This window comes from Natrix helvetica (genome assembly GCF_964273705.1).
Source record: "Natrix helvetica genome assembly, chromosome: 7".
In the NCBI taxonomy this organism is placed as follows: Eukaryota; Metazoa; Chordata; class Lepidosauria; order Squamata; family Natricidae; genus Natrix; species Natrix helvetica.
The window spans coordinates 75,445,091-75,465,739 of NC_138558.1; the positions used below are offsets into that span (position 1 = coordinate 75,445,091).

Genomic DNA, 20,649 nt, shown 5'->3' on the forward strand with positions numbered 1-20,649 from the left:
ATGTGCGAGGGAAACCTTTACCTTTACCTTACAACTATCAATGGACAACATGCACAAACACACAGAGAGATGCCCCACGCTATGCGTGCTTGGATTTGGGAAGAGAAATCAAGCCTCGCTCCACGTTAAAAGCTCACAGCTGATTCTGCATTTTTAGTCGGGGAAAACCTACTTGGCTTGCCACCACAATTGAGCCCAAGAAAATGTCTATGGTTAAGTGAGACATTCGTTAAGTGAATTCTTGCCACAGTTGTTAATTGAATTCCTGTGTGATGAACGGCACAGAGGCAATGTCCTCTAGGACTGTTCTCCTCCTACCCTTCGCTGCCCCTTTTTCGCCCCCAGGTTTCCGTCCCCAGCCATTAACCTCTGCCATCTCGCCTCCGCTGTTAGGACCCTGGATGTTTGTGCCAGCCAATGGGACCCTGCCTCTTTAGTCCCAGGCCCCTCCTCACGGTCATTTGGGAGAAATACTGTTCACCTCGGGCTTTTGGGCTCAGGTGACAGTTCACCAGCAGCCAATCAGAGGAAGGGAAGGGAGAAAGAGAGGGGGGGGGAGGGAGAAAGTGTTCCTTGTGAAGTTTCCTCTCCGGGGGTTTGTTTCTCCGTCCAGTTGCCTCGGGTCCCAGCTAGAAAATCCTTTGCATCCCCCCCCCCTCCCCAAATACAGGAAAGTTAAAAATCATGACTTTCTACTTGTTACAATTCCTCAGACGCCTTCTCTTACTTTTCCGCCAAAGCTCTTAATATTATAATTACTTTAGTCATATAATCTAAGTACATTGTAAAACTCAGTCATATACCCGCACATAGACAGATTCCTTTCTGGCAATGTTTATTTTCTGTTATTCCTGATCTGCCTATTAACAGCACAAAAGGGGTGAGGATTGCTCTGGTAGTTTGAGTTAGGTGCCAATTCCTGGAGGGAATGGGGATGGCATTTAAATGGAACCAGATCCCATGCAGGAAGGATACAACAGACTGCAGGCACGTGCTTTCGCAGAGGCACATGTGCCACAAATGCCGAAAAACCAAATGCTCAAAAGGAAAACACCTTCAGAGCAGCACAAGACATACACATATAACAATAGAACAAAGTTCTATAACAGAACAAGTTTCTACTTCATGTGATAATACTTATTACTTTTTATTTATTACCATTTCCTTCATTTCTCCCCCTTTTCCTCAAAAGAAAGAATTCTTTCTATCACGATGAATGAGGGGTGCATATTTAGCAGGGATAGTTTGAAGGACCATGGTATTTGCAGGCTTATTAGGAGGGGGTGGCAGGCACGGAGGATGCAACGATTGCCATCCCAAAAGGCCAGCAACATGTGTTGCAAACAAACAAACAAACAAAATATCAGTGGGGCACCTTTGACTCATAAGCATTTAAAAATGCACTCAGGTGTAAAGGAGGGAGGGAAGAAGAACAGCTTCAAAAAATGAAACAAGCAATCCAAAAAGAGGTACTTGGAGTCAACACTCCAAAATATCAGATTCCATTCAGATGGAAGCAAATTATCCAAAGGCAGCTATCAGAGACAAACAAACAAAACAGGGACATAGGATGGAGCACTTTGACACAGCTCGAGGAGCCTCTGGCTGCAGATAGTCCATTCCAATGTTCTGAGCACCACGGCTGCAAAGTAAGAAATCAAGCAGGGCAGATCAGTGAGTCCAGGAATCAAAGGAGCAAGGCAAGTATCCAGAAATCCAGAAAGAATGCAAGGAATTTGGAAAAGTTCAGCGTTTGTTCCTAACAAATGTCCTTCCCCACAGTGTCTCCTTAAGTCTAAGTCCCCAGGTGTGCCTTGTGAAGGTGTGCGGGGCGCTCTCCTCCCGAGTCGCTGGTGTCAAATCTCTGTGTTGACATTCAATGCAGAGCAGCGAAGGAGCCGGATCTCAGATAACAGTAGCTGGGTTGAGATGAATGAAGCTATTGGATAACGTGATTTAGGACAAAGACTGAAGGGAGGACAGAAACACGGGCAAAGTTCAAAAGCAGAGAAAGAAAGCAAAAAAGATGGCTGCGAATAAGAAATGCCTAATGAAGAATGCCTAATGAAGCTGTTAATAAATCACTGCTTTTTGTATTACACTATCGGGTCACTTATTACGAAGCAGGCAACGTTAGGGTACTTTACAGCTGGATCATCCTGCTCTGTTCTCAGCTTCTCTCTACTCTCCATGCTCTCGGATCAGGAGTGGGTGGTCCTTGCTCATTGCCTGAGCTCTGTTTCTCACATTCACTGCTCAGCCTCTCCTGGTCATCCTGCCCCTGTTCTTCCCTGCCTACAAGCCATCCCAATCCTGAAAGGCCCTGGCAATGACTCGGCTTGCTCCTCCACGCATTCCTCCAAAGCCAATGAAGCCGCCCCTTCGTCGGCTCCATTTCCGGTTCATCTTCCTCCGCGGATTCAGACTCTTAACGGAGGCCTGACACCCTCCCCTCCCCTCCAGTAACAGACAAGAAGAGAGAACCCCCCTCCTCAGTTTCTTCCTTCAGGCCAAGCCGTCCCCCAGGTCAGGGACTGCAGCAGTGGTGGGATTCCAAATCTTTTCCTACCCGTTCTACGAGAGCGTGCTTTGCGCGCACAGCACTCAAAGACCGCCCTCAGTGTCAGCGCTGGTGAGCTGAGCTGTTTTTTAGCTCAGCCGAGGCGCGGCAATGTGCCGCGTGAATCGGCTGGGCTAAAAAACCCAAAGGAATATAGGACAGGGAACAACAGGGGCGGGAGGTTGGGGCCAGCCAGAGGTGGTATTTGCCGGTTCTCCGCACTACTCAAAATTTTCGCTACTGTTTCGCCCGAACTGCTCCGAACCGGCTGAATACCACCTCTGGAGTGGAGATCTGTGGAGCTTCTCCTTTATCCGTCTAACAGATGAATAAATTGAATCTCTGGCCATCCTAGTTACGTTTCTTCTTTTCATTTCAGGTTCCCTCATTAGCCACGAGAAACTGCTGCTTCAGATCAATACGGAACGCGAGATGGGGAATATGACGTACAAACTGGGACAGGTGTGTCCAAATGCCTGTTAGGTAAAGGAAAGAGAGTCATTTTTCAGATCCCTCAAACCCAGGCAGCCCTCAACGTACAGCCGTTCGTTTAGTGACCGTTCGGAGTTACAGCGGCACTGAACCAAAGGGACTTCTGGCCATTTTTCACACTTTACGACCACTGCAGCACACACACACACACACACACACACACACACACACACACACACGTGATCATGTGGTTTATATTCTGACGTTTGGCAACTGACTTCTATTTGATGACGGTCGCAACGTCCGAGGGGGACACACGGTCCTGGTTTGTGACCTTCCAACAAGCAAAGTTGATGGGGCAAGCTAGATTCACTGAACAACCGTGTGACTGAATTCACAACTTCATCAACTCGCTTAACGGCGGTTGGCAAGAAAAGTCGTGAAATTGCTTTCAACCCTTGTGCAACACCAAAATGTTGAGCCTCGGGTTTTCGTCGTACATTCGAGAACTCGCCGTAGATGGCGTTTTGGTGTCTTCATTACTTGACCGATGCATGAATTCAGGGTGACGTTGATGTGCGCATTGTGAAAGGAGCTCAAGAATTGTTTTCAATCTTTTATTTTTTCTTTCTTTTCTTGACCGGCAGGTCTCCATCCATTCGGTGTGGCTGGGAAATAGCATTACCCCGTTGCGGGAAGAAGAATGGGGCGAAGATGAAGATGATGAGAGTGACATGCCTGCCCTTTCTTCCCCTCCCTCTTCCCCCATCAATTCCAGGTGTATCTTTTTTTATTATTTATTTATTTATTTCTTCCTCTGCCCATCCGGGGGTTTCGGTTCAGAATAACCTCGAAGCTTTCAAATCTGAGATGAAATTCCCGTATCTTAATTACTGTATTTTTCAGAGTATAAGACGCACCTTTTCCCCCCAAAATACACTGAATACAGCACTTTTGGTCTCCCGAAACCCCTCCCCCCTTTGCAAAAATGGCCGTGCATTGCCTTTAGGAGGCTTCCAGAGTGCTCCTGGGAGCTGGGGAAGGCAAAAATGAGCAAAGAACAGGCTGCTTTTTGCTCATTTTTGCCCCACCCCAGCCCCCAGGAGCACTCTATAAGCCTCCTAAAGGTTAGGCATTCCCCTTTGGGGGGGGGGGGGACAGGCCATTTTTTGGGGGGGTCTGCAGAGTGCAAAAACTTTTTTTAAAAAATTTGCCTCTTCAAAATCTTGGTGCGTCTTATCCTCCGGTGGGTCTTATACTCCAAAAAATACGGTAGTCAATACAGGTGGTCCTTGACTTACAACACATTTAGAGACCAAACCTTCCGTTTTTCACACTTATGACCTTTTAGCATCCCCATCAGAGGTCAGTTGCTACCAGTTCACCCCGGTTCGGGCGAACCGGTAGTGGAAATTGTGACTGGTCGCCGAATCGGTAGGGACAGCAGGCTGGCCACGCCCCTGAACCAGTTTCCCGGTCGCCACAGCATGTTCTTTTGATATTTTTAATGTTCTGCGCATGCACGGACCTATTTACAGGCAACTGCGCATGCGCGCACCGAACATCGGCAGAAACCCACCCCCGAACCCCCTGATCACCTATGGCAGGGGTGTCCAAACTTGGCAACTTTAAGACTTGTGGACTTCAACTCCCAGAATTCCCCAGCCAGCTGGCTGGGGAATTCTGGGAGTTGAAGTCCACAAGTCTTAAAGTTGCCAAGTTTGAACACCCCTGACCTATGGGGATTCTCCGTCATCCAGGTCAGAGCGGAAGAAGCTTCCTGGATGAGAAGCGAAACATCAAAGAAAAAACCAGAAAAGTCCAGTTGCCCCTTGGGGGAAAAAAAAAGCACCTTGGGGACATCCCCCTGGTCACATGATCAGAATCCACACGCTTGGCAACTGACTCACGTTTACGATGGTTGCGATATCCCGGAGCATCATGCAATCCCCTTTTGCGACTTTTCTAACCGGCAAAGTCCATGGGGGATGCCGGATTCACTTAACAACTGCAAGGATTCCCTTAACAATGGTGGCGAGAAAAGTCGTAAAGTGGGACAAAATTCACATCACAGCTGTCCCACTGAAGTTGCAGTCGTACTTCGAGGACTTCCTGTAGCTGTTCTTACAACAAATACAATTGATCGGCATTGTACATTATGCATGTTCCACACATAGCGCAAGTGGGTATCTTTACTCAGCCTGTACTTTACTACAGATACTGTACTCTGAGTACAGTATCTCACAGAAGTGAGTACACACCCTCTCATTTTGTAAATATTTAAGTACCGTATTTTTGGGAATATAAGATGCTCCGAAGTATAAGACACACCTAGCTTTTGGGGAGGAAAACAAGAGAAAAAAAATATGCCTCTGCCTCCCAGCAATTTGCCTCCTTGCAACAAACAGCAAACAGTTCAGATGATATACACTGTTTGTGATGTTACATTTCAGACTATACTTGTACAGATGCTGTTAAAATTGATGTGGCTTTCTGGAAGTATACATTATTCTCTGCTATTTAAAAGAAGAAACAATAGCACTGGGCCTCTTCAGATCAAGCATTTGTTTTAAAAAGCTGTTAAGTTGTCTAGAACAATAATTAAACTGGTTTTTAAAAAATAAGTCTAATAATTTGAACATTCTATAGGCATTTATAGTCATTGACTTACCTCCTTGCAGCAAATAGCAAACAGTCTGTTTCAGGTTAGCCTCATTAGAAGGGGAAAAAATCTGCCTCTGCCCTCCCAGCAATCTGCCTCCTTGAAGCAAACAGCAAGTTTCACTTTCAATTTCAGTTTAAGCACTGGCTCCCGATCATCAGCTGTTTCAGGCTGCAGGGATTGCCATAACCTATTGCCGCCTCCCGCAAGTCCCATTTTCCCGTTTGCTGCAAGGAGGTAAATTGCTGGGAGGCAGAGGCAGAGTGGGGGCCGGTGGGTGGTGGGGGCTACGTTCGGTGTATAAGACGCACACAAATTTTCACCCTCTTTTGGTGGTGGGGGGAAAGGTGCATCTTATACTCCAAAAAATACAATATATCTTTTCATGTGACAACACTGAAGAAATGACACTTGGCTACAATGTAAAGTAGTGAGGATACAGCTTGTACAACAGCGTAAAATGTGCTGTCCCCTCAAAATATCACAGCACACCCAGCCATTAATGTCTAAACTGCCGGCAACATTGGAAATCTAATATTTACTGTGGATTTCTCTGGGCTTATTCACTTCCCTTGACCTGCAGGAACATTTGGAAACCAACCCAAAAGCTCAGAGAACGAGCCTCCACCCTCATCCTCCACCCAAGTTTCAGATATTCGCCAACATCGCAAATCTAATATTTACAATGGGTTTCTGTCAACTCATGAACGTCTCTTGCCTTGTAGGAAGCACCGTGCCGGGGTAGACATTCATTCGTGTTCCCAGTTCCTGCTGGAGTTATACAGTCAATGGATTCTGCCGTCCATCCCAAACAAGAAGACGCCAGTTACTCTGATCAGCGAAGTGGTCCGATCCGTAAGCGTTTTAAGTGTTCTCATTCTCACAAATCCCGCTTTGTTGACGGTCCCGATGGGCGCGGCAGCAAAGGAATTCTTTCCTTGATACAATTAACTGTGTTTCTGCGTATTTTAGGCTTTTGGCTTTATTTTACTAGGCTTATAAATCTCTCCAAATCTGAGCGTCTCACATGTTAAGAGTGATGGCTAATCTTTTTCCCATCGCGTGCCAAAAGCGGGAGGAGTGCAGGGGGGTCGTGCGTGGGGTATGCTCACACTTATAATTCTTTGCATGTGTTCAAACCCCCTTCCCCCCCTCCCCGCTTTTGGTGCGCGATGGACCCGTTTTTCTCCCTCCCCAGGCTCCAGAGGCTTTCTAGGAGCCTGGGGAGGGCGAAAACAGCCCCCACTCCCCGAGGCCAACGGCCCAACGCACAAACCGGAAGTCCGTTTCCCGAAGCCCGCTAGCAAGCGCGCTGGACCTTACAGGGCAACGCCTCGCGGGACCTAATAAATGGCTCGCGTGCCGTAGGTTTGCTGTCACAGTCTTAGTGTCTTAAGACAGATAGTCCTCGACTTACCATATATAATTTAGGGACCGTTCAAAGTTACAACAGCATTGAGAAAAGTGACTGGTGACCATTTTTCACACACTGACCATGGCAGCTTCCCCATGGTCTCTTTGGTCAAAATTCAGACGCTTGGTAAACTGACTCGTATTTTTGACGGTTGCAGTGTCCCCTTTTGCGTCCTTCTGACCAGCACAATCAACGGGGAAGCCAGATTGCTTTAATGACCGTGTTACTAATTGAACCACTGCAGGGATTCCCTTAACACAGGGGTGTCCAAACTTGGGAACTTTAAGACTTGTGGACTTCAACTCCCAGAATTCCCCAGCCAGCATGGGGAATTCTGGGAGTTGAAGTCCACAAGTCTTAAAGTTCCCAAGTTTGGACACCCCTGCCTTAACAAATGCAGCAGGAAAACGGGAGATGAGTCCCATCTGCAAATTTAGTAATCTTTCGAAAAGCAACTTTGGGATGCCAGAATCCTCGTTGCTAAGTGAAATGTTTCTGAGGTGAGTTTGTCCCGTTTTACGATATTTCTTGCCACGGTTGTTAAGCGAAACACCGCAGTTGTTAAACCAGTATCCCGGTTGTTAAGTGAAGCTGGTTTTTCTATTGACTTTGCTTGTCAGAAGGTCACTAAGAGGGGATCACGTGATCCCGGGACATTGAAACCGTCATAAATCTGAGTCAATAGCCAAGCATCTGAATTTTGATCCAGTGTCCATGCTGCCATGGTCATTAAGTGCGAAAACAGGTCATCGGTCACTTTTTTCCCCCCAGTGATGATGTAACTTTGAACAGTCACTAAATGAACTGTTGTAATTCTGTATTCAACACCTGTATTTAAACATTTCCTTCTCAGGATTCCTTCTGCCCCAAATTCTTACGTGAAGACTTAAGATCTACGACATTAAAGGGTCCGCTTATTGTCATACGTTTTCTGGCTTTATGTCTTCGCAGCTTTTAGCCGTCTCTGACTTATTTACGGAGAGAAATCAGTTTGAAATGATGTACGCGACGTTAACTGAACTGCGGAAAGTCCACCCGTCGGAAGACGAGATCCTTCTTCAGTATTTGGTCCCCGCTATGTGCAAAGCAGCAGCTGTCCTTGGCATGGTAAGATTTTTGGATAATCACAGGCAAGTCCTCGACTTACGATCCACAATAGAGTCCAAAACTGATAGTCCAAACCGCCCCTTTATTTCTCCAAATTTCCCCAAACGCTTCCACATTTCTGGCAAGTCCCAGAGAAAAGTGTGGAAACACACACACGCACACACACACCTCGAGTCCAATGCTGTGAGCACCACGGCTGCAAAGCAAGAAATCCAAGGAGTCCAGGAAGCAAAGGAGCATGGCAAGTGATTCAGAAATCCAGAAAGAATGCAAGCAATCCAGGAAAGTTCAAACGTCCGCACTCAACACTTCATGAATTTAGTGTTTGTTCTCGAGAATTTCCCCTCCCCACTGTGTCTCCTTAAGTCTCAGTCCCCAGGTGTGCCTTGTGAAGAGGGGCGGGGCCCCTCTCTCCTCCCGAGTAGTCGAGTCAGCCTGCGCTGTTCTCGCCTTCTCTCCACTCTCCATGCTCTCGGATCAGGAGTGAGTGGTCCTTGCCCCTCGCCTGAGTTCTGTCAATTACGTTCACTGCTAAGCCTCTCTTGGTCATCCTGCCCCCCTTCCTCTCTGCCTACAAGCCAACCCAATCCTGAAAGGCCCTGTCCTAAATTCAACCTGACACAGACACACATACACACCCGTCTTTTTTCCATCCATCAGGATAAAGCCGTGGCGGAGCCTGTCAGCCGCCTGCTCGAATCGACGCTCCGCAGCGCGCACATGCCGAGCCGAATTGGTGCGTTGCACGGCATCCTGTACATTTTGGAGTGCGATCTCCTGGACGAGACAGCGAAGCAACTTATTCCGGTCATCACCGAATACCTGCTGTCCAATCTGCGTGGCGTAGCCCAGTAGGTCTTGATAGAAGAAACTCCTCGCTAAAATTAGGGGGGGGGAAAAACACACGCATCAAAACCTAACCTGGTTATCTATTTTGGGGTGGCGGAAGAGGTGTTTTATTGAAATGCTAGCCCTGAGAAACTTTAGTTCCCGATAAAGGAGAATATTTGTAGCTCAGGATTGAAATGAGCAATCCCTTAGTGCTCTCTGAGCTTGGTAGTTTTCTTGCAGACATTTCATGACCCAGCTAGATAACATCACCAGTGTTAGGAGGGAGAGGAATACTCTCAATTCATATTCTACTGGCTTGCCTTGTGAGTGTTAGCAGGAGGCTTCTTTGATCAGGGTATTGTTAGTTTTTTGGCAGTTCCTTGATGGGGGCATTGGTTCCTTCTTTAGATACTGTTTTATTTTTACAGCTAGTTCTTGATCTATGACTGCAGTTGAGCCCAAAATTTCTGTCCTTAAGCTGAGACATTTGTGAAGTGAGTTTTGCCCCATTTTACCACCTTTCTTAGTTGTTAAGTGAATCCCTGCACCCGGTTGTTAAGTGAAACGGGCCTCCCCATTGATTTTGCTTGTTAGAAGGTCACAAAAGGGGATGACGTGACCCCGGGACACAGCAACCGTCATAAAGACGAGTCAGTTACCAAGTGACTGAATTTTGATCCCGTGATGATCAGGATGCTGCAAAGGTCGTAACAGTCGTGTCTTTTGAACAGTCACTAAGGCCGGCCAGGGGTGGTTCAGTCCTCTTTTACATTTCTTCAGTAGTGTTGTGGTCCACCAGCAGATCTGGCAGCAGACTCGGAGAGTGAGGAGGTTGGGAAGGAACCTGGGCCAGTCCTGAAGTCTGGGAAAGGCTCGGACGAGGGCTCTGTGTCGGAGGCAGAGAGAGGGCCAGGGCCGTATGACAGTTATCAGCTACCTTCAGAGTCAGACATCAGTGAGGCAGAAAAACAGCTTGTTAAGTAAGTAAGCTCCATGTTAGGAGAGCGAGTGTGCAGAGAAGCGTAATGAGAGTGGTATGGAAGAACACGCACAAACCAGCATACAGGGACACTGAATAGTATAAATAATAATAGTTTACTATGTGGAAATAGAGAGTTATTCAGAGTTCAGTTTACAGTCCAAGTCATACACGGTTCAGTCAGTCAGTTATCAATATTCACAGTTTAACACACAAAGTAGCTAACAGTAGCAAGACTCAGTAATTTACGATACAGTATCTGATCAGTGACTAATAAACAGAGAGCTAACAGTCATTCTGGCTCCCTCTTATGGCTGCTTGAGGTAACAGCAACCAATTACATCTCTCTAGCATTTAAAGTAACAGATACATTTGTTACAATCATGGCTTATATACATTGCCAAGCCAAGACTAGGGTTACATCCCTAACACAGCTGGAGCCTGTTCCCAGTGTGCGCATGCGCAGAGTTGCCAGGAGAAGGGATCAGCTAAAGAACAAGAGTCGACTCGGGAGTAAAGGCCACAGGTGGACGGTGAATGGCCCCTCCCAGAGGAAATAAAAGAGGAGCGAAAGGGGAGTGGAGTTTGCAGGAGACAATTGGTTTGTTTCATTAGTGTGAAAATCTGTTCGTGACTCTGAGACCTCTTTGCCAAGTATTTCCTTGTACAGCGTGGCGTTTGGAAGATATCGGCCTGGCAGCTCTCCAAGCCTGATAAGGTCTGTGGTTGTCAATTCACCCTTGAAAGTCTGTTTGCCGGGACTTTGCTGGATGTGAAGGAGAGGAACTCACAAGTAGCCAAATAAAAAGGGGTTTTGTCGGGACCAGGGGTCTGCTTGGTGATTTTGGGAAGCCTCGGTCAGAACAAGTAGAAAAATGAAAGAAGAGAGTGTTTGTTTTTAATGCTGATCTCTGTCATATGTTGAAACACCACACGCACACACTTTTTTTTTTTGTCTCTCTCAACAGCTGTGTGAACCTCCACAACCAGCAGCACATCTTGGTCATGTGCGCAGTGGCCTTCTACTTGATCGAAAACTACCCTGCTGACGTCGGTCCCGAATTCTCTTCCGGAATTATTCAGGTAGGGTTGAGGCCTCCAGAGAGTTTCCCACGTGGCCTTCGAGGAAAGGCAGAGGTGAAAAGAGCCTTCTTGGTTGACCCTCGTGTGAGATAAAAACCCTACTGTCAAATCCTCACAACACAGAGACAAGTCTGGTTCACCATTCAAAAAGGTTTATTTACAGAAAAATCAAAAGCGTTTGCAAAGGCGGCCTCCGAGTCTCTTCCCAAGTGGATCGAGTACAAGGAGAGCAAAGAATAGCATTCAAACAACACAGTTTATGCACTCTATTCGTAAGAAACTCCCCCCCTCTTCCTGCTCATTCAATTTAAGTCCTTTCTTTTGTCATTCCATAGACAACTTGACAATTTCTTGAGCGATCCCTATCTCTTATTTGGCTTCTTTCTAGTCACTTTCGTCTGAGCAGATGGCTTCCTATCTAACTTGTACGTAGGCTTGGAACAACAAAGGTTATCTTGTCCTGTTTACTGAACACATTTTGTGGTTAGCAAAAGCACAGTAACTTATTACACATTTTAGGCAAGAATATAATGGCTTATACGTTTAACATTGTAAAAGAATACAAAAGCAACCTTCTAACATTTTATAAAAGAGTAACTTAAGATCATTTCCTTCACTCACACCTTGCATTGGCCAGTCTCAAAACTTTGCTCAGTCTCATTCTTCTTTGTGTCAGGCCTGTCCCAACTTGGGCGTTGGGGAAAGAAAGACCCTCGACTCCGCTTGTAGTGAAAGGCGTACGGGTGGTCCTCGACTTACCACAGTCCGTTTATTGACCGTTCAGAGTTACAGCGGCACTGAACCATGTGACTTACGACCGTTTTTCAAAGTTACGACCTTTGTAGCATCCTCTCGCGATCATGTGATCAAAGTTTGGAGGCTTGGGAACAGGTTCATATTTAGGACCATCGCTGTGTCCCAAGGTCACACAATTCTCCCTTTGCGACCTTCTGACCAGTAAAGTTAGTGGGGAAAGCAGATACTCATTTAAGAACCGGGCTACTAACTCATCAACTGCAGCGATCCACTTAACGACTATGGCAAGAAAGGTCGTAAAATGGGGCAAAACTCACTTAACAAATGTCTCGTTTAACAAAAGAAAATTTGGGCTCCGTTGTGGCCGTAAGTCGAGGGCTACCTCTACTTTGCCAAGCGGTTACAAGCCAGATATGAGGATTCCCGCATAAACACAGTATTTTACCCCTCAGCCAGGCCTTCCCTCTTGATATTTAACAGATTAGCAGAGTTGGAAGGGATCTTGTAGGTCATCTAGTCCAACCCCCTGCCCAAGCAGGAGACTGTTTCTGACAGAGGGCAGTCCAGTCTCTTCTTGAAAGTCTCCAGGGATGAAGCTCCCACAACTTCTAAATAACAGAATAATAACAGACTAATATATTTGGGAAGGACGTTGTAGGTCATCTAGTCCAACCCCATGGCCAAGCAGGAGACCCTACACCATTTCTGACAGATGGCAGTCCTTTCTCTTCCCGAAAGACTCCAGGGATGAAGCTCCCACAACTTCTGAAAGCTGAAGTTGACCGTCCTGTTTGTGTCCAATGAGGTTCAAATTAATCATTTTGGTAACCATTCTAAAGTTTGGCGCCTCTTTGGTGGGCGTTCGCATGCCATCCCCATGCCTGTGTCCTTGGGTCATTCAACCACTGTCTCTGGTTGGCACCTCTGTCATCCCTGTGTCCCTCTATCCCCCCTCCCACATTTCAGGATGGGCTGCTATCAAGGCGAAAGGGACCTGATGCGACATGATGGCAGATCTGACACTTTCTCGTCTCTTCCAGATGTGCGGAGTGATGCTATCCGAAAACGAGGGATCCACTCCCTCGGTGATCTACCACTGTGTGCTCAGAGGTCTGGAAAGGCTCCTGCTCTCGGAGCAGCTCTCCCAGCCAGACTGCGAAGCGCTGGTGAAGCTGAGCGTGGACCGTGTCAATGTCCTTAGTCCGCATAGAGCCATGGCCGCCTTGGGACTCATGCTGAGCTGCATGTACACAGGTAATGCGGCTTATGTCTTTTCCTTGCCCTTCTCGGTGACTTGTTCTTTAGGCCACGATCCACTGACTCAGAAGGGGGGGGGGAGTGAGAAACACAGGCGTTCGATTTACGACCACAAATGAGCCCCAAATTTCCGTTGCTGAATGAAACATTTGTGGAGTGAATTTTGTCCCAATTTGCGATCTTTCTCGCCGCCGTTGTTAAACGAATCAGTGCGGCTAAGTAACATGGTTCTTAAGTGAATCGGGCTTCTCCCTTGAGGGGATCATAAGACCCCGGGAACCTTGCAACCGTCGTAAATAGGAGTCAGTTGCCAAGTGTCTGAATTGTGATCAAGTGACTGTGGAGCTACTGCAATGATCCTAAGTGTGAAAAAACTCACTCATAACTCCCTCCTTTCAGTACTGTTGTAACTCTGAGCAGTCACTAAGTGAATGGTCGTAAGTCGAGGACTACCCACATTGTCTTCCATCCTTGCAAGTGAATCATCATCTTCTTTTAATGCCCCCATAATCCTTTGCGGAGTGGAGTCTGGGCAACTGAATGGAGCCGAGTGTTTACTGGCCAACTGCCCTTCCCTGTCGCCAATACGGAGCTATATTCAGCCAATATATTCCCATTGTGCCCAGAGAGAAATACCTGCCTCTACCTAGGATCGAACTTACAGCCTCTTAATTGTGTGGCGAGAGCTGTACCTCTAAGCCGCTGCATCACTCATCCTAGCAAGCAAATGCTTGTGTTTAAATCATGTGCCAGCGGGACAAGCGTGGGACCAGGATTTTCTACAGCTGTCTCAAAATGAATCAATCTTTACAACTGCAACCGTTTTTCTCAACCATCCTGGTTTTGTAGATCCTTGTTTGTCTCTAAGCTGGGTTGTTTTTGTGCAGCTGTCACTTTTCCTGGTCGCATAACGACGCATCTGCACAAAAACAACTGAGCTCAGAAACCCTTCACAGCTGACAGTACAGGCGAGTTGCCTGCATTCCGTCAATCGTCCTTTCTTGTCAATTTCCTTTGATCTAAGTCACGAGATTGTAGTAATGATTCTTATTTTTATCACTCTTCTCCCCCTTCGCCCCCCCCCCTCCCTGATTGCGTCTTTAGGAAAAGAGAAAGTCAGCCCCGGACGAAGCGCAGATCCCCACTCGGCAGCTCCGGACAGTGAATCGGTCATCGTGGCAATGGAGCGAGTATCTGTCCTCTTTGACCGGTAGGAACAAAAAGCCAGGAAGAATTAGTCCCTGCACAAAATAAATACAATTTCCCAATTATTTTCCATTTATAAATGTAACTAGTCGATAACTGGGTATTGCCCCAGGTATTTATTTGTAGGGGGAAAATGTCCGGACCAAACATAATTTCTAATATTGGATTTTCCCCCTTATCAGAGAAAGCTCCCTTGTGGAGAACTGGGAAGCCGTTACCATGGCAACTCCACTGCGCTGTACAGTAGAAGCCATTTTACGGCAGTACAATAGAAGCCATTTTAAGGCACAACAGGCTGTATCTTAACAGAACACACACCCCGAGGGGTGTCTTACCCTCGCAGTATTTGTTTCCAGAGAATAAGTCATCTGTTTACCAAGTTTGGTTGAAATTGCTCGAAGCGTTCCAGAGTTATGCTGGCACACACACACACACACACACACAAACACACACACATATATAAACTAGGAGTCCCCAAACTCTGGGCCAGGGCCCAGCATCGAGCTGTGACCCATTTGAAACTGGGCCGCGCAAGTAGTAGATGAGCACAGGAACTTTCATTTACGTGAGTGGTGGGTGCACGCACCTGTTGCGTGTGTGAATGGAGCTGCACACACAATAGTGCACGCCCCACCGCAAGCACAGAGCTAGCCAATGCAAAGCTCAAATGTACAGTGGCAGTTCTGTCATTGGGGTCCCCTGAAGTCAGGGAGGGAGGGAGGCGCTGGCCGGCCGGCCCTGGAGACTGATGAATGGTCTCTCTCTCGCTTTCTCTCTCTCTGCAGGGTCAGGAAAGGATTTCCCTTCGAAGCCCGAGTGGTGACTCGGATCCTCCCTCAGTTCCTGGATGACTTTTTCCCCCCGCAAGACGTCATGAATAAAGTGATTGGGGAGTTTTTATCCAACCAACAACCCTATCCACAATTTATGGCAAAGGTACTCTATAAGGTAAGGTTTTATGGCACAAGGTATATACGTTGCATTTGTGCTGATAAATAAATAAAGGGAGATTAGTATAGATCTAGTTCAAGCTATTTAGCTTTCATCAGCTAGCCATACTCTTACTGGGAATTGAACCTGGGCTGTATATGTATACTAGCTGTTAACCCGGCGTTGCCCGAGTATTTGTTTATCCCAATCCTGTATTAGTCATTCACAAATGTCCGGACCAAACATAATTTCTAATGTTGGATTTTCCCCATTACCAGAGTGCTGCGAAGCCATTACCATGGCAGCTCCACTGTGCTATACAGTAGAAGCCATTTTAAGGGACAACAGGCTGTCTCTTAACAGAACTTGAATCCAAAATGCACACTATCCCTGTCAAAAGTACTGTGATTTGACACTATAGACATAACTCAGTCCTTTTCATTTCAGCAGCCCAGGCATTTCAGAGTTATGCTGGAACGCGCACACACACCCCGAGGGGTGTTAGGGCTGTCTTACTCCCACAGTATTTGTCTCCAGAGAGTTAAGTCACCTGTGTACCAAGTTTGGTTGAAATTGCTCGAGGCGTTCTAGAGTTATGCTGGTACACAAACACAAACGCATACAGGCATAGTTATTTTTATATAGAGAGATATATATGGATAGTCCTTGACTTACAATTGAACCCAAAATTTAAGTTTCTAAGTGAGAAATCTATTAAGCGAGTTTTGCTCCATTTGACGACTTTCCTCTGCAAATTTGTTAAGTGAATCCCTGCAGCTCTTAAATGGGTAACACCGTTGTTAAGTGAATCCGAATTCCTTGCCCCCCAGTTGACTTTGCTGGTCGGAAGGTCGCAAAAAAGGGATCCCGTGACACACACACCCCGGGACACCGCGACCGTCATAAATACGAATCCATTGCCAGGCGTCTGAATGTAAAATGGGGACCGCCACGTGATTTACATGTTACACTAACCGGCTGCGGCCGTAAGTGTAACAAACGGTCATAAGTCCCTTTTCCAGTGTTGTCAATTCGAACGGTCATTAAGCGAACTGACGTAAGTCGAGGACTACTTGTATTCTTAAGTGACAGAATTTTTTTAAAAAAAAAACCATTACGCCTAAAATCCTTTACTGGATGCAGAACGCGATCAGCACGTCGTGAAATAATAGCGTTTTAGATATTTGTCGCGTCAACTTAACGGCTTTTCCACAACCTCGGAAGGATGAACGCTGGCTCTTGATTTCTCCAGGTCTTTCAGTCCCTGCATACGACGGGTCAGTCCTCCATGGTCCGGGACTGGGTGATGCTGTCGCTCTCCAACTTCACACAGCGGACGCCGATCGCCATGGCGATGTGGAGCCTTTCCTGTTTCTTCATCAGCGCTTCCACTAGCCAGTGGATTTCCGGAATGTATCCTCCGACAGGTGTCTATGGCGATTCTCCGTCGTCCAGGTCATGGTTGTCCCAAAGGTGCTTTTTCCCCCAAGACTTCCTTGTTTTTTTCTCTGAAGACATTTCGCTTCTCATCCAAGAAGCTTCTTCAGCGCTGGCAGGATGGTGGGGAATGGAAGGATTGATACTCCTTGCAGACAGCTGGTCATTTGCATCCTCTTAGAGGGTTGTTGAGGCCACTTGGATTCTGAATCAAACCTCCAAGGGGCCTCAACGGCTCTCTAAAAGGAGGCAAATGACCAGCTGTCTGCAGGGAGTATCAATCCTTCCATTCCTCACCACCATCCAGTCAGAGTTGAAGAAGCTTCTGGGGTGAGAAGCAAAGCGTCTTCAGAGAAAAAACCAAAAAGTCCAGTTGCCTCTTGAAAAAAGCACCTTTGGGATATCCTGCGACAGATATCCTATTTGGTTTGCAGAGTCTCCTTTGGAAGGAGGGAGGAGCCCTTTGGTTTTCCAGGGGAAAACCCAAAGGGGGTGGGGAGAGAAAGCCAGGTAGTCTTTGACTTACGACCACAAAATTTATGTCGTTGAGTGAGACGTGTGTTAAGCGAGTTTTGCCCCATGTAACGATCTTCCTTCCCACCGTTGCCAAGCGGATCACGGTAGTGGCTAAGTCAGCAGCCTGCTTGCTAGGCTTCCCCCTTGACTTTGCTTGTCAGGAGGTCACAAAAGCAGGTTTGTCGCTAAGCGAGACATTTGTGGCTAAAGTGAGCTCCGCCCTGTTTGGCCAGACTTTTCTCACCAAAGTCGGTTCAGTGAATCACCACGGTCGTTAAGTTAGGCGACACCATTTGTGGAGTGAACCTGGCTTCCCCCTGGGCCTTGGCTTGTTGGAAGGTCGCAAAAAGTGGATCACGTCACAATGCAACCGTCATAAATATGAGCCAGTTGCCCCAACGTCTGAATTCTGATCACACGACCACAAGGACTACCTGTACTAGTTGCACTGAGGAATAGTAGAGTTAAAAGTTACCCGTATTTTTCGGACTATGAGACGCACCGGAGTATAAGACCCACCATGATTTTGAAGAAGTAAATTTTTTTTACGTTTTTGCACTCTGCAGGCCTCTCAAACCCTCTTCACGCTTCGTTTTTTGCACCAAAATAAAGGGGGGTGCATGCAGAGCTTTGGGAGGCTCGTAGAGTGCTCCTGGGACTAGGGGGAGGGGGGGAAAACGAGTAAAAACCCCGTTTTTGGCAAAAACAGACCATTTTTTTGCAAAAAGGGGGGGCATGTAGAGGTTTTGGGAGGGTTGTAGAGTGCTCCTGGGGGCTGGGGAGGGCAAAAACAAGCAAATTGGTCCATTTTCTGCTCATTTTTGCCCTCCCCAGCCCCCAAGAGCACTTTGCAAGCCTCCCAAGCCCTCTGCAAGTCCATTTTTGCAAAGGGAACAGGGTTTTGGTCGGCCAAAAATGCTGTATCCAGTGTATAAGACGCACTCAGATTTTCAACCTTTTTTGAGGGGGGGAAAGGTGCGTCTTTTACTCTGAAAAATATGGTAGTTTTATGCCTTCGTTATATCCTTGACTCGTTTTTTTTCCTCTGAAAGTCTCCCGCACATTATCAGCCGAATGGGAAAATCGGAACAAGTTGACTTCAATTTGTTCTGCCTGGTGGCCATCGATTTTTACCGGCACCAGATCGATGAAGAACTGGATCGCAGAGCCTTCCAGTCCATCTTCGAGGTGGTCTCATCCCCGGGAAATCCGTACCACCGCCTGCTGACCTGCTTACAATGCGTTCACAAGATCACCCCGTGTTGAGAAAAGAGGGCAGAGGAAGGACGGAACGGCATGGGTGAAAGCCGGACCTTCGTGTCTCACGCCACGGAAGTCTCTCGCGAACCCTCGGCCTCGTTTTATTAAATTTGCCCCCAACCCAAACGACTCCGTAGGGAATGGTTGTCTGGGCCATGCGACAGAAAACCTGGAATTTTTGGGGAAAGGGGGGGGGGGGGAGAGACCTAGTAAGATATGGACAAAATACGGATGCAAAACAAATTGCTCACCTTGGCTTAAATTTATATATCGTTCATGCTGAACCTTGTGAATTCTGCAGTATCGGCTCACGGGCATTTAAAAAGTTTCATCTCGCTACAAGTATTTTGTTGCAATTTGTAGTTTTTTCCTAATGTGAAAAAGAGAAAAGGGGAAAAGATTTTTAAACACACCAAAAATTTATTTATATATATATATATATATATATATATATATATATATATATATATATATATATATATATATATATATATATATATATATATATATATATATATATATATATATATATATATATATATATATATATATATATATATATATATATATATATATATATATATATATATATATATATATATATATATATATATATATATATATATATATATATATATATATATCTGTCTGTCTCTCTCTCTCTCTCTCCTCCCTCTCTGTATCTCTCTTTCTCAATATCTCTCTCTCCGTATCGCTCCTCTCTCTGTCTCTGTCTCTCTCTTTGTCTCTGTCTCTCTCTCCATATCTCTCCTCTGTCTATATATCTCTCTTTCTCTGTATTTCTCTCTGTCTGTCTGTCTCTCTCTCTCTCTCTCCAAGATGATTCACACACACACACACACACACACACACACACACACACACACTCCAAGGTATTTTGATGTACAAGAGTGGGGAAATTAGACATACAAAGATGTACTTTCTTTTATACCTCTAGATTTAAAAGCTGGATCAATTTATCTTGATTTTTTTTAAAAAATAGCCAATGTAAATAGTTCTAAATGATGTACAATATGTTAAGATACAGGAATTGGCGTGGAGGCTGGGACGCACTTACACAATTAAAAAAAGAATATTTGCCACGGAGGTTGAATAGCTCAGTTCACCGTTTTTTTTCCTATCGTATGTTCTCTAGGTCTATTTTTTTAACGCACTCCTGTGTCACCTTGTTCAGCTCATCTTTTGTACGCTTTTACTCTTTGAAAAAGTTTAAATATATCGATTCGTTTGAAGTTGGGCCTTTACGCAGAAAAAGAGAGAGAGAATTTTACGTGGGTGTTTTGAATTTACCGGATGAAGAAATTGCGGGGAGTGGGGGAAAGGAAACTGGGCACTTTGCAAAACACTTTTGAAACGGACACGTTAGGAAATCTCCCAAATAGAGGCGTTTTCGGCGACGTCACACATTGGCCTTAGATTAAGGAAAACTCTGCGAGAACCAGTCCTGATCCCTGTGACTCTTTTTGTGGCTCTTTAAAAACAGGCAAATATTACCTTGAGGTCGGCTGCAAGATTTAGTTTTTTTGGGGGTGGCGCAGTTCAGGATCTGTAGTTCACAAAACTGGACAGACTCGATTCCCAAAAGCTGGCAAGGATACGGCCCTTGTTTCTCTCTCACACACACACATACACACATACAGCCCTGCACAATTTCCACCCCACACTTCTTCTCTTCTGTGTTCTCTGCATGATTTCTGCTTCACAGTCCCTTTTTAAAAAAGGTTCTGGGGTTTCGGGGCACCTGCTTTCCCCTTCCCTCTCCTACCGAAATGTGACGGACCCTTCCCCTGTTTTCCAGACTCTTTCGGATCCCCCTCTCCCCGTCCGGAAAAGCAGCTGGCAAGAGGCTGGCCTCTCCCCAGGCAAGCAGAAAGGGCATTGAGCAGAGGCCTGCTCAATGCCCTTTCGTTCCCTCTGCCCACCAAGGGTGCCAGCTGCAAAGGACGCCCACGGCAGTCCAAGAGGAAAAACGGGGCTTCTTCCAGTCACTGGCTGCCAGCACCCCAAAAGCTCTTCCACACCTTTTCCTCCCCGGCCCAATTGGGCATCTGGTGCCCGCCCAGAGGCCCATCATCCTGAGCCTGGAGGTTGCAGGATCATGGACTTTTTTCCCATGTGGAGACAAGGGTGCCCTCCTCATGAGACCAAATGGATTTGGGACTTTTGATTTTCTTTCTTTTTTCTTTTTTTTTAAAGCA

At 46.3% G+C, this 20,649-nt stretch overlaps 1 protein-coding gene across 2 annotated transcripts in view; it reads left to right on the forward strand.

The window, feature by feature from the left end:
- Positions 1-18,866, forward strand: part of HTT (huntingtin) — a 105,732-nt gene extending 86,866 nt beyond the window's left edge. For both annotated transcript variants that reach the window (XM_081958922.1, XM_081958923.1), the window contains 11 exons: positions 2,940-3,022; positions 3,640-3,770; positions 6,380-6,509; positions 8,020-8,175; positions 8,836-9,026; positions 10,954-11,068; positions 12,865-13,078; positions 14,186-14,291; positions 15,073-15,235; positions 16,470-16,630; positions 18,223-18,866. In XM_081958922.1, coding sequence (XP_081815048.1) covers positions 2,940-3,022; positions 3,640-3,770; positions 6,380-6,509; positions 8,020-8,175; positions 8,836-9,026; positions 10,954-11,068; positions 12,865-13,078; positions 14,186-14,291; positions 15,073-15,235; positions 16,470-16,630; positions 18,223-18,436 — 1,664 coding nt within the window. In that variant the 3' untranslated portion in view covers positions 18,437-18,866. The remainder of the gene's footprint in view (positions 1-2,939; positions 3,023-3,639; positions 3,771-6,379; positions 6,510-8,019; positions 8,176-8,835; positions 9,027-10,953; positions 11,069-12,864; positions 13,079-14,185; positions 14,292-15,072; positions 15,236-16,469; positions 16,631-18,222) is intronic.
- The last annotated feature ends 1,783 nt before the right edge of the window (positions 18,867-20,649 follow it).